At 39.4% G+C, this 16,261-nt stretch overlaps 2 protein-coding genes across 2 annotated transcripts; one reads left to right on the top strand and one right to left on the bottom strand.

The window, feature by feature from the left end:
- The first annotated feature begins 3,776 nt into the window (after nt 1-3,776).
- LOC149957497 (uncharacterized protein F54H12.2-like) lies at nt 3,777-4,976 on the top strand. The gene is made up of 2 exons (XM_090167063.1): nt 3,777-4,343; nt 4,659-4,976. Exons 1-2 carry the CDS (start codon nt 3,777-3,779, stop codon nt 4,974-4,976), a joined length of 885 nt encoding a protein of 294 aa, XP_090023189.1.
- Nucleotides 4,977-12,888: 7,912 nt separating this feature from the next.
- LOC149957498 (uncharacterized) lies at nt 12,889-13,800 on the bottom strand. Its single transcript, XM_090164825.1, has 3 exons — nt 13,745-13,800; nt 13,540-13,679; nt 12,889-13,470 (listed from the first exon to the last, which is right to left on the bottom strand). The coding sequence occupies exons 2-3, from the start codon at nt 13,556-13,558 to the stop codon at nt 13,049-13,051; spliced, it is 441 nt and encodes a 146-aa protein (XP_090020951.1). The 5' UTR covers nt 13,559-13,679; nt 13,745-13,800; the 3' UTR covers nt 12,889-13,048.
- Nucleotides 13,801-16,261: the final 2,461 nt, after the last annotated feature.

Below are 16,261 nucleotides of genomic sequence, written 5' to 3' on the forward strand. Positions count from 1 at the left end.
CGATATTTCATTTGGCTAGACAGATTTCCCCAACTAACAGTAAATACGTCATCGACGCCTTTCATCAAGCAATCGCTAGAGACTTTGGGTATTTATGGGTGGATTTGAAACCAACTACGTCAGACGATCACAGACTACGAACCGGACTTATACCAGGAGAAGAGGCTGCCGTTTTTATCCCAAAATGAAGATAATTCATAATCATAAGGAGTTTTTAAAATATGTGTCAAAGAAATGCCGCCATCAAATATGCTAATAACGACGCGATTAAAGCTATTGTGGAATGCTGTATAAATGTTCTGCGTGGCAATGTAAAACTGTCAGATGATCATAAGAAGCGATTGAAGCGGCATTGTCATATTTTGCGGAAGATATCTAAACCCAATACCATCGCAAAACGGAAAAAGATTCTATTACAGAAGGGAGGATTTTTACCGTTACTCTTAGCACCACTTCTTTCAATTGTGAGCAGTGCGGCAGGCGCGGCTATAAGTAGAGCTATCAAAAATGGCTAGGAAGATGATCTTAGTCCCCGAAGACGTTTATCGACGACTCAATTCGCAACCGAAACTTGACGAAAACTTGGATACGAAAACTGTTTTAAATAATCAGAAACTTAATCAATCTCAAAAAGTAGAGTTGTACAACCATTTATTACAACGTAACAAAAGAACTAAGAAGGCGAAAATCGTTGAAGAACCGAAAAGAAAGAAAGACTGGTATTCGGAAATAGCTATCGCGATACCAGATTCACATCTAAAACCCGTCATTGCTTTGTACAAGTGGATTGAACGAAACAGTAAAATTGATTGGTCTACCAGTGGTGAACTTATTTATAAAGAACGCCCTATAGTTAGATCTAATATCATGGACATTTTACACGAATCAGTTAAAGGATACGAAACCAAACCGAAACATGAAATTGTTGGGTTAGATAAATTTTATGAATTGTTGGCCAAGGAAAATGTACCCAAATCACTTGTAAAAAATAAATTCCCCTTTGAATCCCCTATTGAAAATGTACCTATTATTTCCAACGATTCACCAGAAAAGGTGTTCGATGATTCAGATTATTTACCTCCAAGTCCCGAATCAATGTATGGCAATGGATTATTGAGTTGGATAAATTTGAAATAAAGAATATAATAATATATCAGGTTTCAGTTCTTTCATTCACGAATTATACCTCAACATGGAAGGTGGCATCGCTCCTACTCCGTCTGGGTTGATAACCTCTTTATCGATATCATACTTAAAATCATCCAAAGTTATTACGGCGTTTTTGTTATTATTTATTATTATCGTTTTTGAACTATTTGATTTCGCGTACTGGTATCACGAACGGAAAATGAACTGTACGATGAATGGATAAGTTAGAAGAAATATACTTCAACGTTAAGGACGCCGGTAGTTACGGAGGCATTCGCGGTCTTTATCGTGCTGCCCGGGCAAAGGGAATTAAAGTTAACATAAACGAGGTGGGAGAATTTTTAAAACTGCAAGATACGTACACATTACACAAACCAGTGAGACACAATTTCCGAAGAAACAAGACGATAGTGTATGGGATAGACGAACAATGGCAACTTGATCTGGCAGACATGCAAGATATCAAAAATCACAATAGTGGATACCGATATATCTTATGTTGTATAGATGTATTTAGCAAATACGCATTCGCTGTGGCTACCAAGGATAAGAAAGGATCAACTATGGTAAAGTCATTCAAATCTATTTTAGAATCAGGTCGACAGCCGAAGGTTGTACAGACTGATCATGGTAATGAGTTTCTATGCAAAGAAGTTCAAGGTGAATTAAAACGTAGAGGAATCAAGTTTTTCGCAACGCACTCCGAAGTAAAATCTAGTATTATAGAACGATTCAATCGAACATTGAAGTCTCGAATGTACCGATATTTTACGGAGAAAGATACGCACAAATATATCGACGTTTTACCAGATTTATTGGAAGCTTACAATAACAACTACCACAAATCTATTAAATGCAAACCCGTTGAAGTGAAGAATGAAAATTCGAAACAAGTGTGGGAGAACTTATACGGGAAAGTCAATTTTTCACCCCCAGTCTCGTTCCCTTTTGAAAGAGGTGACTTGGTTCGCATGAGTAAGAATAAAACCACGTTCGAAAAGGGTTACAAAGCCAATTATACCGAGGAAATATTCAAAGTAGTGCAGTGCATACCAAGAGACCCTCCGGTATATAAGCTGGAGGATTTGAAAACTGAGCTCATTTCGGGTCTGTTCTACAAGGAGGAAATACCGAAAATCGGGAAAGACCTCGAAAACTGCTTATTCAAAATCGAAAAAGTTCTAAGGAAAAGAACAAAACCAGACGGAACTAAAGAACTACTAGTACGTTGGCGTGGTTACGGTCCAGATTTTGACTCTTGGGTGCAAGAAATCGTAACATTATGAGTTTCTATATCACGTTACCGTCCGACTCTTCTATGCACTATTTCAAAAACAATACTATAAGCAAGTTTAGAACGTATTTACCGGAACCAATGAAACTTGAGGGAGCGTATGAAGTTGGACTTGCTGAAATCAGTTACCCAAGAACCTGGAATAACGTTCAAGGAGAGTGTGTAGTTCGAATTTCGAAAACTATGTCTCTACCGGATTCCTTAGAAGAATCAAATACTAAAACACCTAAGACACTGAGAAAACACACTGACATAGAAAATTTCAACGACGTAATGGATTTCGTTAATATAGTAATACCACCAGGATATTACGGAGTTGAAGATTTACTGGAAATCATGACTACTGATGACGACGGGCGAAATATTAGCTCTAGAGTCAAGATATATTACAACAAACCAAACCGTCGTGTAATTGTTGAACTTTATGAAATGAACCAAGTTTACATACCACATGAAATCGCCATCATATTAGGATTCACGAGAACTCCAGACAAAGACGTAACTGTAGTGACTTCCATGACGGCGCCTTTTAGCTGTGATATGGACGCTGGGTTACATTCTCTGTTCATATACTCGGACATTATACAAAGTCGATCGGTTGGAGAATCGGATGTTCCATTATTACGTATTATAAGTATTCAAGGAAAAGACGGAGACACTGTTGAGAAAGAGTTTTCACGACCACATTATATGCCTATTGCGCATAACAATTTTCAAACCATTGAAATTAATATTATGAGTGAAATGGGTCAGCCTATACATTTCGAACGAGGAAAAGTTCACGTCACTCTTCATTTTAGACCCCGAAGAACATGGACTTATCTATAAAATCAGGTGTAAAATCTTTCTTCCGTTCATTTGTGGTTAGCGGGTCAAAGGAGAAACATGTCTCCACGTAATCTGGATCACGTTTCTGTAAACGATTATAATAACTATTACTTAAATCAAATTGGACACGGATCAATTCCGGTATACCGTGGAGTAGCCGTGCAAAGAGGATATGGTCTTGGAAATATATTAGCCTCGGCATTTCGGTCTGCCATGCCTTTACTCAAAAAGGGTGCCACATTCCTTGGTCGAAAATTTTTAAATACCGGAGCAAAAATTGCTTCCGACATCTCGAGTGGTGTGTCTATTAAAGACGCGTTAAAATCTCGGGGGAAAGAGGCGGGGAAAGAAACCTTAAGAAGAGCCGCCGAAGCAGTGAGTAAACTTAGTGGAAATGGACGTAAAAGGAAACGTAAAACGTCTACCATCATCAGTTCAGTTCGAACCAGGAAGAAGAAAAGACGTTCTCTGCTTCAGTCTGATATATTCTCGTAATCATTGAACAATGTCGTTAGCCCACCCCAGTTCGCAGAACAGCATTAGCTCGGAACTTGATTTATTTCACGTACCTTATACTCAAACTGGTATAATAGGAAGTCAATGGGTTGAATATAATCCAACATCGAACATAAATGAAAACCAAGCAATTATCTTTAGTATCGCTGGAAACTCGGAGACTTACATTGATTTGAAAAATACTTTACTTCAAGTTCAAGTGAAAATTGTTAAAGCAGATGGAACTCTACCAAAACCCGATATTCACGACGCTGTATCTAAAATCACAACTCCTGCGGACAAAGTTGGCCCGGAAAATTTGTTTTTACATAGTCTCTTTGGCGAAGTTCATGTATCATTGGGTGACAGATCAGTTACGTCATGCCCTCAACAGTATCCTTACAAGAGTATGATTCAAACGCTCTTGACATATGGTGGGCCAGCCAAGGAAAGTTTCTTAACCGCGTCTCTATTCTATAAAGACAAAGCTGGGAAATTTGACGAATTTTCCAATAACGACGGATTTAAGAAACGTGCAAAATTTGCCCAAGAAGGTGTTATTGACATGATAGGAGTTGTACGAGCCGATATTTGTCAACAAAATCGACTTATTCCTAACCTGATAGATCTAAATTTCAAGTTTATCAAAAGTTCAAACGTGTTTTGTTTACACACAGACGGTGAAAAATGCAAAGTCATTTTCACACACGCATCAATGTTTGTCAGAAAAGTTAGATTGACGCCAGAGATTATGTTATCCCACGCTAAAACTTTGGAACTGGCAACAATGAAATATCCTATCACCCGTACGGAATGTAATTCATTTTCAATTTCCCAAGGCAACAAAATATGCGTCAAAGACAACTTATATAATGGTCAAATACCGAGTAAGGTGGTGATCGGATTTGTGGACCAGAATGCGTATTTGGGAGACTACAAAATGTCACCTTTTAACTTTAAAAATTTTTCGTTAACTCAAATCGCCCTATACCTTGATGGTAGTAGTGTCCCGGCAAAACCATTAAACCCAAATTTCAAAGATAAGTTGTTTATGCGATCATACGCTAATCTCTTTCTTCAAACTGGTCAATGGAATATTGATGAAGGAAATTTTATCGACCGTGATGAATTCGCCAATGGAAACGCACTATTTGTGTTCGACTTAACTCCTGATCTCAATGGAAGTTCAACTGACTGTTTCAACAGGTAAAGAACGGGAGCGTTCGTCTCGAATTAATATTCGGAGAATCATTGCCGTCAACAGTTAGCGTGATTTACTATTCCGAATATCAATCTTTGGTCGAGATCGACAAGAACAGAGCAGTTTTATATGATCAAAGTTCATAATGGACTCGCAACAACTTGAAATCATACTCAAGAATTACCCGTATACCAAATATTTGTTCAGAGGAGTCTTCCCTGCCGACAAACTTCCCAAGAATGTGAAAACGTATCCTTCACTTTACATCGTGAACACTGATACGTCCAATGGGGTAGGAGAACATTGGTGTTTGATATATCTCTCAAGGTCACTCAATTGTACATTCTTCGAGAGTTTCGGGAACAGCCCTGATTTGTTTAAATTTAACTATTTTATAGAGAAAAACAGCTTAACTGTCACGTATAATTCTGTTCAATTGCAAGGAAATTCTAGTAAAACCTGCGGCGGTTATTGCGTTTATTTTGCTATTAACTTGTGTCGGGGAATAAAATTGTTTAGTATATTGGAAAGATTTTCTGAAAACAAAAATGTTAACGATCGTATGATATCTGAATTCATGTATATGAAATACTCAATAAATTTGTTTTAAAAATATTTTATTTCGTTTTATAATGCCCATGGGCTAAAGTTGCGATACCATCGTCTAGGATAAAACGTTTATCGTCACAGGGATTCAAACACAATTTGTTTTGTCGCACGGTTGTCACAATATGTTTATTACTAACAATCCGTTTCATTTCCGCGACCGTTAGTTTACGGTTTAGGAGACAGTCGCGATACTCCGCGTGACGGACGCGCTTCTGCACAACGCGTTTACACACACCCTTGCAAGTCTTTTTCTCGCCTTTAGATGACAATATAGAGTACATTTTGGGTCTAAGTCCGCAAAATTCTTCAATCGGTGTGCCGTCCATCTCATCCTTAAATTTGCCTAGCCTCTTTTTGTTGGTTTCGTCAAACAGAGGGTGATTTTTGGGGTATCCAGAAAAATCGTACATTTCCTTCTGTTTGGCGAAATCTTCGTACAAATCAGTTGTTTCGATTTGATACGTGAGACTGTCTGTAAACATAGAATACATTATTAGTTATGTTACGAAATAACCTTAGAAGATTTATGTACTTACCGGTGTCGGTAAAAAGTAGTTTAGCCTTTTCACCGTACTGATTTTTAATGACGTCGTAGTGGAATCTGTACATCAGGAGTTTCGATAGGTCTAAAATTGCGAACCCCGTGTATATAGGTCGGTTAAGAATAAGCTTTTTCTTGGTAGAATGAATTCCCACGAGATCATTTTGAAAAATAGTAAATTTCTCAAACGCCGGGGAACTAGCTTTCTTTACCGCCTTTTCCGGTGTGGTGACTAGCTTGAAATCCTTACGTAAACGTAAGTTTTCCATCGTTTTACCTGGAAAAAATATAATTAATTTAAAATGTTAATGTTAATTTAATTTAATTACTTACCGAAAACAGCGTTGTTCATTAATTTAAATAGGTCCTTTTCAAAGTCATTAGCCGCCATCTTCCTTTTCTCTGTGTTGAAGTCGATATAAGTCTTCAACCAGGCTCCTTGCTCAAATTTCAAAATTCGGTGAATTTTGGTTATTTTGAGACCCTTTTCCACGTAGTATTTAAGGTTTCGATAATGTACTACGTATCGTTCTTTATTGAAAAGATTAGGAACCAGTTTCGGCAAACTTTCCTTGATTGGAATTTTCAATTTCGTCATTTGCGATTTGGAATAGTCGGATAACGCCTCGGTCTTAATTGACATGGATTCTGGTGCCAGTGGGTAACAATTATGATCGTCGTGTAAAGCGTTGGGATATTCTAGGTCTACTTCGACAATAAATCCTTCCGGAGAATTGTCGGGACATCTTAGAATTTCCCGTTCACTGTCTGAAGACGGATCAATCCATTTGAAATTTTTCATGGGTATATAAGTTATTTGCGTCTATTGAGATAAATTATTATGATTAATTTTACCATTTATTTTTTTTTAATTAAATTTTTTTTTCCAATTATTTTTTTTCAATTTTGTTTTTTCTTCAATTATTTTTTTTTCGATTATTTTTTTTAAATTATTTTTTTTTCATTAAAATTTTGATTATTCTTACCGAGATAGCAAATATATTTATCGGGTTTGGAGGGGTCATGTGATTCGAGGTATTTGTTGTTCGCATGAGCGAAACGATGACTTATCATTGATACACCACCTCGAATACCCTTTTCCATGAACAAATGCATGTCCTCATCTAGAAATAAGTCCAAGCGCACTTTCGTCATAAAAAGGGCCGCTTGCCACGCAAAACCCGGGCCTGTGTACGAATGTGCGGGGTCTAGACGATACGAATTCATGCACATCTGACGGAAATTTTGAAAAACGTCTGCCAGAAGTAATGTGTCGGATAAAACGTAAAGGTCGTGATACCGTCCTGTAAGAATAAAAACAACCGTTAATTTATTTAAATAAACAATAATTAAGTAATTCATACCCAAATTTTCTACGTTGAAAGTTTTCCATACGTTTTGCGCATGGGTATAGTCCGCATCAGCTAGGGGTTCTTCTGTTAGATCGTTGTAAAAGCACTCGATAGGTGGTAGTTGTTTTTCTTTGAAACGATCTTCAGAATCCATATATGAATAAGGATAAACCCCTTTACGAAGGAGTAGTTTCACCTCCTCGGGTTTAAACACTGAGTTCATCACGGAAAATGTTCCGGAACCACCCTTTGCTAGATTTGAAACCAACGTTTCAAGTGAGGCTGGCAAGAATCTGATACTGTCTACAAACCGCAACTTTCCAAGCGAGAATGAAATGTATGTTTCACTATTGGTTGCGATACAATCAATATTTTTCGTCTTAATCTTCGCAATATGCTGCATAATAAGATGCGCGTCGTATCTGTGAGATTATCATCTTATAATTAAAATTTTCTTCAATTAAAATTAATTTACGTTTATATTACCTGCTTAGATTATGAAGAAAAACTGGTATAAATTTGGGCGCTTTTAACTTCAAATTGCAGCTTTGACACGCGCATCCCCTGTAGGCTCCCGTGTAGTGGTCGTGGTCACGGGTTTTGATTGAAGTTTTTGTGAATGCTTCTTGACAAACGTAACAAGAAGTTGCTGCTTGGTACGATCTTTCTTCATCACCCGTAAGTTGCATAGGGACATTTTCCTTCAACTTATCAGATATGATCGAAGAGTCGTCCATAAGCATTTTCAAAAATTGTAACGCCCCATCCAGACCTCGATAGGTTTCGTGTTTTACGAGATTACCTATAATAAGAAAATATCGTTAGATAATGTTTTATTTATTTTTACTTTCTTAACCTCACCTGTCGGACCGATAATCACGTATGAGAACCCGCACGTAACGTGTAAGGATAAAGTCGTTGTCGAAGATAGAGTCGCGTCTGGCAAACATGTAGATATTTTCGATTGTAATGATTCAAAATCCGCAAAAATTACGTAAGGAACCTAGAATGCAAGCATAAAATTATAACTTTGAAAATAAAACATTGTAATTAAAATTACCATTTGGTTCATCCCATAGTTTTTGAATTTCAAAATTGGTTCGTTGTGTGGCATTATCACACGTTGCGGGTCGTGAACATTACAATCCCGTGTATGAGTAGCATGAATGTCCTCTGTAGTGCTTCTTTTGAGACATCTTCGACAATAAAATGTCTTGTGGTTGTGTTTAGAGAATCCACTGAACAAACGACTTAGGTGGCGAATCAAGACGTAATGTTTAGTTTGTCCGTTTGATATCAAGAGTAGGTCTATTTCTCTGACCTCGCACACTCTTTGTTCACTCACATATCGCGGGAAAAATCCTTTTTCATACGCAAATATGTTAATTGATAAGTTATTTACTTCTTCGAACTTTTTAAGTTTATAAGCATCCAGTTCGAAGGGGAATGTAATACCGCACAAATCGAGTTCGTTTTCGTAACGCTTATAATTATAAATACGGCTAGGGTGGTCTTTGGCTGGGTGTAGTTTGGCCAATATTGACCACAAGAAACATTTATTGTCACTTGGGTTTTCAGGGTTCACGTTTACCGTAGCCCGTTTATTTTCAATCACAGGTGGTAATTGAAAATATGTACCCCCTACGAGTGGTAAGTATTGTATAATGTTTATTTGTAAATACAAAATTCGGTCTAAAACCCATCCACTTCCGAGTCCTTCATAGTTGTTCATACTATCAGCGATTTTCTCTCGGCTAGAGTTTATTTGCTGAGGGATTATTTCGGGTGATAACGTCGCGTGTGTAAAACCCCTGAAGTACGGCATTGCCTCAACGTCCGTACCAGTATTTCCAAGTTCACGGGTATATCGTGCCCGCACCACCATATACCACTTTATTCCCTTATTGGTATTTAGTTTGTTTTGAAGATACGTTTCTACCTTAGCACGGTGTTCATTTATAAATAACACAGGGTCGGTAACGCCATCTGGTGCCGTTATACGAGCCGAAAAAATTGCGTCACCAAGCGCGTTAATTTCTTCAATTTGAAGTGGTTGATTGGCTGGTAGTACTGCTGGTGGGTCAGCTGGTAGCACTGCTGGTGGATTAGCTGGTAGCACTGGTGGTTGTTGACCAACTGGAAGGGCAATGAGTGGGTTAGTGGGTGGGCTATCGAGTGGGTTAGTAGGTGGGTTAGTGGGATAGTGGGTGGGTTAGGAGCGGTGACTGCTTGTTGGTCAACAACGTCTGAAGCAACTGCGGTTGGTTGATGATGTAGGGTTTGAACATTATCCCAATGCTCACCAAGCCATTCATCTTCAGGATGCGAGTCCAATAGATTGTTCAAGGGATCCGGTTGTTGAGATTCGGGTTGAACGATTACACCGTCACCGTGTTGAACGTCCCAGTTTTCCATAAAGTCTTTTAAACCCTCATCATCTTGCGTGCTTAATATAATGTCGCCTTTATCATTAAACATCACTCCTAGAGCGTCCATCGCGCGATCACACTCGCTGTGCGTAATTTGCGGTGTTAACGATTGCGCGGCTTCCACGCGCACAACATAATCATTTAGTTTATCATCACCGTCTTGGGTACACAATAACTCGTTTAACGAGTCGTTGTCGAAGTTTTCGGAGAATAAGTGCAACGAATTGTCCATAATCAACTCGTGATTATTTACATCCGCAACCGCAGCGTCTAATAACTCATTAAGAGAATGTACTCTTAAAGGATCGGACGGTGCGTGATCTTCTAATAGAGAAAGATATTTTATTTTATGTAAGAAATAATAAAATCAGTTAAAGAAACTTACCATTTTCAACTCTGACTCTTTTAGGAGGATTTGAGTCTGGGGATGAAGCCCTTTTTACAGGAGAGTTCGACGGACCCAGTTGCGGGAAGGGGGCTCTAGCGCTTCGGGGAGCCTCGGTTGACGGTGAAACACCCGTACGTAGAGGCGGCGTAACTCGTTCCAGATCGACGATACGTGGTGACGGCTCGGATCTAGGAGGAGGAGGTTCGGACCTCGAAGACGGTCCGGGTTGGGGAAACGTCATCGACGGTGGTTGCGGATAATTCGCCCCCGCCGACGGGATGGGTACCGCGGGTTGACCGTGATTATTTTTACGTTGATGACGTTTAAGGGCATCACCTCTCGAAAAAGACTTATCGCACACGGAACAATGAAACGTAGAATTACCGTGAACTGATACCATATGACGGTTGAGACTTCGCTGATGAATAAAAACCACGGAACATGTACTACACGAATACATCTTGAAGCAGAATGTGACCTTTTTCACCCTTACATGTCTCTTTTATACCGATTGATAGACCTAACATGATTCGGCACTTTTACCGATTCACCACTTTACCCTGGATCCCCATTGGTCAAAAATGACGTATGCCTATAGCGGTGTTCGAGAGAGTGGTGTATTCTGGGTATACCACAAACACAATATTGTGCAATTTTTGTGGAGCATCTCTCTCTTTTTCCCTCCTATATGTTGAAAGTAGCGTATCCAAAGTTAAGAGGTCTAGTTAGGATAATGGGTTTCTTCGGGACACTTTGGGATTTTATCTAAAGCGCACGTGTGTCAATGATTGACATAAAGGGGAAAAGTGGGGGATGTACGAGGAGAGTGGTTTCTACCAAAGACTATATAACGCTTCGCTTACTAGACAGGCGTGTTCCTAGGAAAAACCTGTTAACACCTCTGTAGCACTGTAAAAGCTGGGGTAATATTTGGACCCGCGGCTAGAGGCGCCACTAGTAACACAGCTCAAGCTAGCGGAAATTTTGGGCCAGCGTCGAGATGGAGCCACAATCGATATGCAAGTTGAGCCATAGAACACGCCTGTCTAGTAAGCGAAGCGTTATATAGTCTTTGGTTTCTACGATGGAGAATCCCAAATGCAATAAGAAAACGTTCACCGTCCATCTCTCGTTGTTCATCGAAAACTAGCGAACACTTGATGGTTTTTCCCTATATTTAGTAACTATCTATCACGGAAAATACATGGTACCGTTAGAGACTACACCAGTGGATTACAAATCAAATTGTAATCAATTTCTTGAATTCAATTCGCATTTAAATATGTATAAAATAAAAATTTCATTAGTAAATCAAAACTTTTTTTTTATTCGTTTGCCAATTGCATATTTACATAGTCCATATTTTTATATACCCACTCGGCATATAATGTACTCTTTTCAAGAGCGCATGAATATTTCCTACTTAAAAAGTTAGTATTGTGTTTAATTAGACACGAGAACATGGGCCCATCAAGTTCAAGTAGTTCACTCACTTTAGGACAATTCACACCATTTAGGTCTATAACTTCGCGGTGTATTAGTTCAAATAAAAATATGCACTTTTCTTCACCCTTACAAAAAACTCTTTCGTATCCTCGAGTGGCCATTGATAAGCATTCTTCTAGTTTTCCGTACGGGGTGAATCCAAAATCCCAAGCGAGGCCGTGAACATTTTTCTCGACCCAAATGTTCTGTCGTTGAGTGCGGGAAGGGAGGTCAGCTCGCGGGTACGGCGGGAGGAAAGTCCACGATGCGACCAGGGGTGTAGTCTCGGCGGAACAGGCTGACGCTTCTTTCACTATTTTCTCCGGCTTTTCATCTCTGGTCCGCCCGTCAAACAATTCAAAATCAACGACTATCGATTTCTTATACCTGTAATTGATAAGTAAATATATTGTCCCCATAAAAAGAGGACTAAAATACTGGATTATACTTACATAGTTCTTGTCGATTTATTCTTCTTGACTTGAAACTTCTTCGAGTTTGAATGGTCATCCACTCTAGACGTTCGACTTTATATGTATATTAATATATTGCGTCATGGTATTTTACGTCGCCACTGTGAGAAAACGCAGGGTTTTGGGTACCACCGCTGAAAGATTCACCACCACTCATTCGCCTCTTTAATAATACCGAGGAGATCAGTGGTTCAAATTTAAGTCTAAGTTGCATAATAAAATATTGTTTATTTATCAATTCGTAGTTTACACGGTCTTCGTACGGCAGGGTTTTGGGCACCACCGTTGTAACATTTACCACCACTCATTCGCAACTTAAATAATACCGGGGAAATTAGCGGTTCAAATTTTAATCTAATTTGCATATTAAAATGATGTTTATTTCTCAATTCGTAGTTTACACGGTCTTCGTACGGTAGAACGTGTACAATAGTATCGGAGAAACGTACGCGCTTCATACAGACGGTGAAAAAGCGGAGAACGTCAATCAGGATTAAAACTTTTCTTTCTGCAGGTGGGGACCTTCTATCAATAATACAGAGAAACGCTGCTACCTTCTATAACGCTTTCATTTTATCGAGGTACAGTCTGTACCTTTTCATGTTCACCACTCTCTATAGCTTTACACGTTCACCACCAGTGATGTCCTAGCTTTACTAGTTCTCCACCCAACGGAAAGCGGGGACTGTCAATCAGGATTATAGCCCTTCTTTTCTGGAGGTGGGTAATGAGTTGACGGTCAACCATTAATACACAGAAAGGCAGCTGCCTTCTACAATTCACCACCATGGTGGTCTAGCGTTGCTAGTTCACCACCCAGCACCACCCTGCCTTTGTACGTTCACCTCCAGCGCCACCCTGCCTTTGTACGTTCACCACCCGGGTGGCGGCCTTCCACTGTATACTCCCTGGGACCGGCACGAGGACCCTACTGTTGTTGGTCGTGGCGACGACGGATACCTTGTTGCCGTGATAGTCGATGATGTTGTGGGTAAGCGACGATGCTCCGGTTTGCGTAGCAGCGAAAAGTTCTCCCCAAAGAGAGAGTAGATTGTTGATAGCTTCGGAGGTCGGGAACAGAATATTTTCGTTCGATTTTTTGAAGAAAAGAACTTGTAATTTTGATCCGTCGAAACCAAAAGAAATGTAGACTGATCCTCCTAACGTGATTTTTATGTTGATACGTCTTTCTTGGGCCCTGCGTTTGGATACGGTATGCGTCTCGGCTATAGAAAATGAAAATGTTAAGCCTTTGTCTATTGAAATAGTAATAGTATTAATAAAATAATGCTTACCAATAGAACGTTTTTCCATGTTTACGGTAGACGAAGGGAGCAAAGCGGATGCACTTCTTTTCAGTTCAGCGTCTCGGAGAGAAATGACGCGGGGGAGATTAAGCAGTTCCTATCTTGTTGAGATTAATTCTTCAAGTGATCTAAAACTTCATATAACCCTCAAATTCTATTGGCTCTCTCTCTCTGAGATAACAGCTCTACGTACTTAATTAAGCCGTCTCGTGATCTGCAACTAATGATTTCCATGGTTTGAGGTCATAATTTTACCCACTTGAAAGAACCCCATTCTAGATTCCTCTCGAGAGCTTGTGATGCAATCATATCCTAGAAAACAATACAATTAATAGAAATTAACATTAAATTAGTATACTTTTAATACCATTTTGCGAACTACAGTGAAAAAGTTACAATTTTGCGGTAGAAACGTTTTCAAAATACCGTAAAATAAATTCAAATAAGAAAATTCTAATTAAAATAATCACTACGGCTATAATTTTAGAAGGTTGTTTCAGGACGGCGATTATGGCCGATGTTTGTACTTCAGTGTCCATATCGGAAATGAAGTTAAATGGAATATTTTCGTAAATAAGTATAAATTTTAGCCTAACCCTAATATAACCTAATATATTCTCGAGAACTGAATAAGTTCTTTGGGAATAAGAGATAAGCTTACTATCTCCCCCACGCCCCTATATAAGGGGGTGTCAGAACCGGGGAACGTCACTCTATTGTTGTTCTTTGTGCGTCTAGTACCAGGATTTTTGAAACGCTCTCTCTACGTAAGTTTATTTTTTATATATTTTTTCATAATTTTTGGAATAAGGTTTAAGTAAATTGACTTTAAAATGAAAGGTGTACAATACCCTGAAATTATTTTAGTTGACACTCCGGAATTGATTTTGATCGATATAACTGATAACGAGACCCCTGAAGTACCCATAATTACTTTACCCGATTCTCCAGAAATGGCAGTAATAGATTTAACAGAGTCGGTACCCCCCTCACCGGAGTCTGTAGTAACAGATTCACAGGTTGAACGGCTAATATATATGGAATTGGCAATGGACTATTTATCTGATTATCAACTAACCCGTCAAATGAGCATGCCCCCTATCGTTAATTTACCATCACCCCTGTTAATATCTAGTTCAATCCCACCCGATGAAGAATGTAATTCGCCCTCGTATACGCCTATGGATGCTTATCACCCTTTCTAGAATCGCCTAACTCTTCCGCAGACGATTGGAGCATCATGTCTTCGCCCAGTACGGACAGCCTTCAGCGCTTAGCTGAGAACGTACAAGTTGCCCGACGGGACGCGGAGGAACTTGCCGCCGCAGCCGCAAGGGCATCCGAAATGTTCGAGGAAGCTAAAGCATTGTTAGCAGCCCGTACGGCTAGTAGTAGTAGTAGGCCTCCTCGTAATATTACCCCGCCGCGTAATAATGACCCCATAGCTGTCGCAGGCCCCTCACGAGCTCCTCAGTATTCACCGCCCTTGTCTCAGGCCGCTGAAATTAGTAACGCGGAGAAAAACGCGAACCCCGAGAACTTGAATTTGGCAGACCCCGCTTCGTCTCCTCCTCAAGTCGGAGGTGGTTTAGTTGACGTTGCAATAACGCCTCCGTCTTTTCCTAATTTACCAGGATCTGTTAAAATATTAAATAATAATGGCAGATTGCCCCAAGGAGGAACTAGACCTGCAGGGTTAGGTATTTCCCTCGAAAAAGAGATTTCTTTTTATAAACATTGTACCATTACAATCAATAACCAAGATAAAATCTGTTTAGCACGCGCTCTTGTAGTCGCTATAGCTCACCGAGAGTATATAAATAATAAGAACGACTCTGCACTAAAAAGAAAATATAACACTATACGACAATGTAAAGTAAAAAATGTCGAAAATCAGTTACAGACCAAGAAGGCTAGGGAACTTTTAGCTTACGCTGCGTTATCAGATAACGAATGCGCCGGGGCTGACGCGTTAACTCGGTTCCAAGAAATCTTGCGCGAATACAGTATTGTCGTTTTTCGATTACGTGATCCGACTCCTGTAATTGTTTTCGGTGACGTAGACGAAGAGAGGGAAGTAGAAGGGCCTCCCCGCAAACGTCTTTATCTTTTAAATATTGACATACATTTCAACGTAATTACTAATCCTAAGCCCCTTTTCGCGTTTAATAGATTTTGCGAAAAATGTTTGATAGAATATAATCATCTCACTGACCATAAATGCGTTCTTTTCTGTCGTAGTTGTCATAGACAGCAAGACTGCGTGGTCGGAGTCAAAAATAAAACGGCAAACATGTTTAAGAGTTTTCCGTAATCAAAATTGTTACGATTACCATTTATCAGGACCCGAACCCATATGTAATAAAATTTACGTTTGTAATCTTTGCGGGAAATATGTCAGTATGTTTAAGCGTGAGACAGTACACGTTTGCGGAGAGACCTATTGCCTTTCGTGTAGTGAGTTTAACCCCGCAGGTCTTTTATGTTACATGCAACCTTTAAAGACCGATCGTAAAGATTGTGCCGAAAAACTACTCGTTCTCGAATAAATAGCAATAATAAACGGGTCCACGACTCCGACAATGAACAATCACCACCGACCAAGAGAAGTACTCCAAAAACGGAAGTCTTTATTTTTTTGACTTGGAATGCATACAAACAAATCGCACTGACGCCGATGCTTTGATTCACGAACCAATTTTATGCGTCT

The sequence above is a fragment of the Leiobunum rupestre genome, chromosome 2 (assembly GCF_980474605.1).
Source record: "Leiobunum rupestre chromosome 2, qqLeiRupe1.1.hap1, whole genome shotgun sequence".
In the NCBI taxonomy this organism is placed as follows: Eukaryota; Metazoa; Arthropoda; class Arachnida; order Opiliones; family Sclerosomatidae; genus Leiobunum; species Leiobunum rupestre.

Excerpts from the sequence above, each read along its gene's own strand:
- LOC149957497 (XM_090167063.1), top strand. The coding sequence starts at position 3,777 with ATGTCGTTAGCCCACCCCAGTTCGCAGAACAGCATTAGCTCGGAACTT. Across the intron at positions 4,344-4,658 it reads TTATTGACATGATAGGAGTT|GTGGTGATCGGATTTGTGGA; the intron begins GTACGAGCCGAT and ends ATACCGAGTAAG.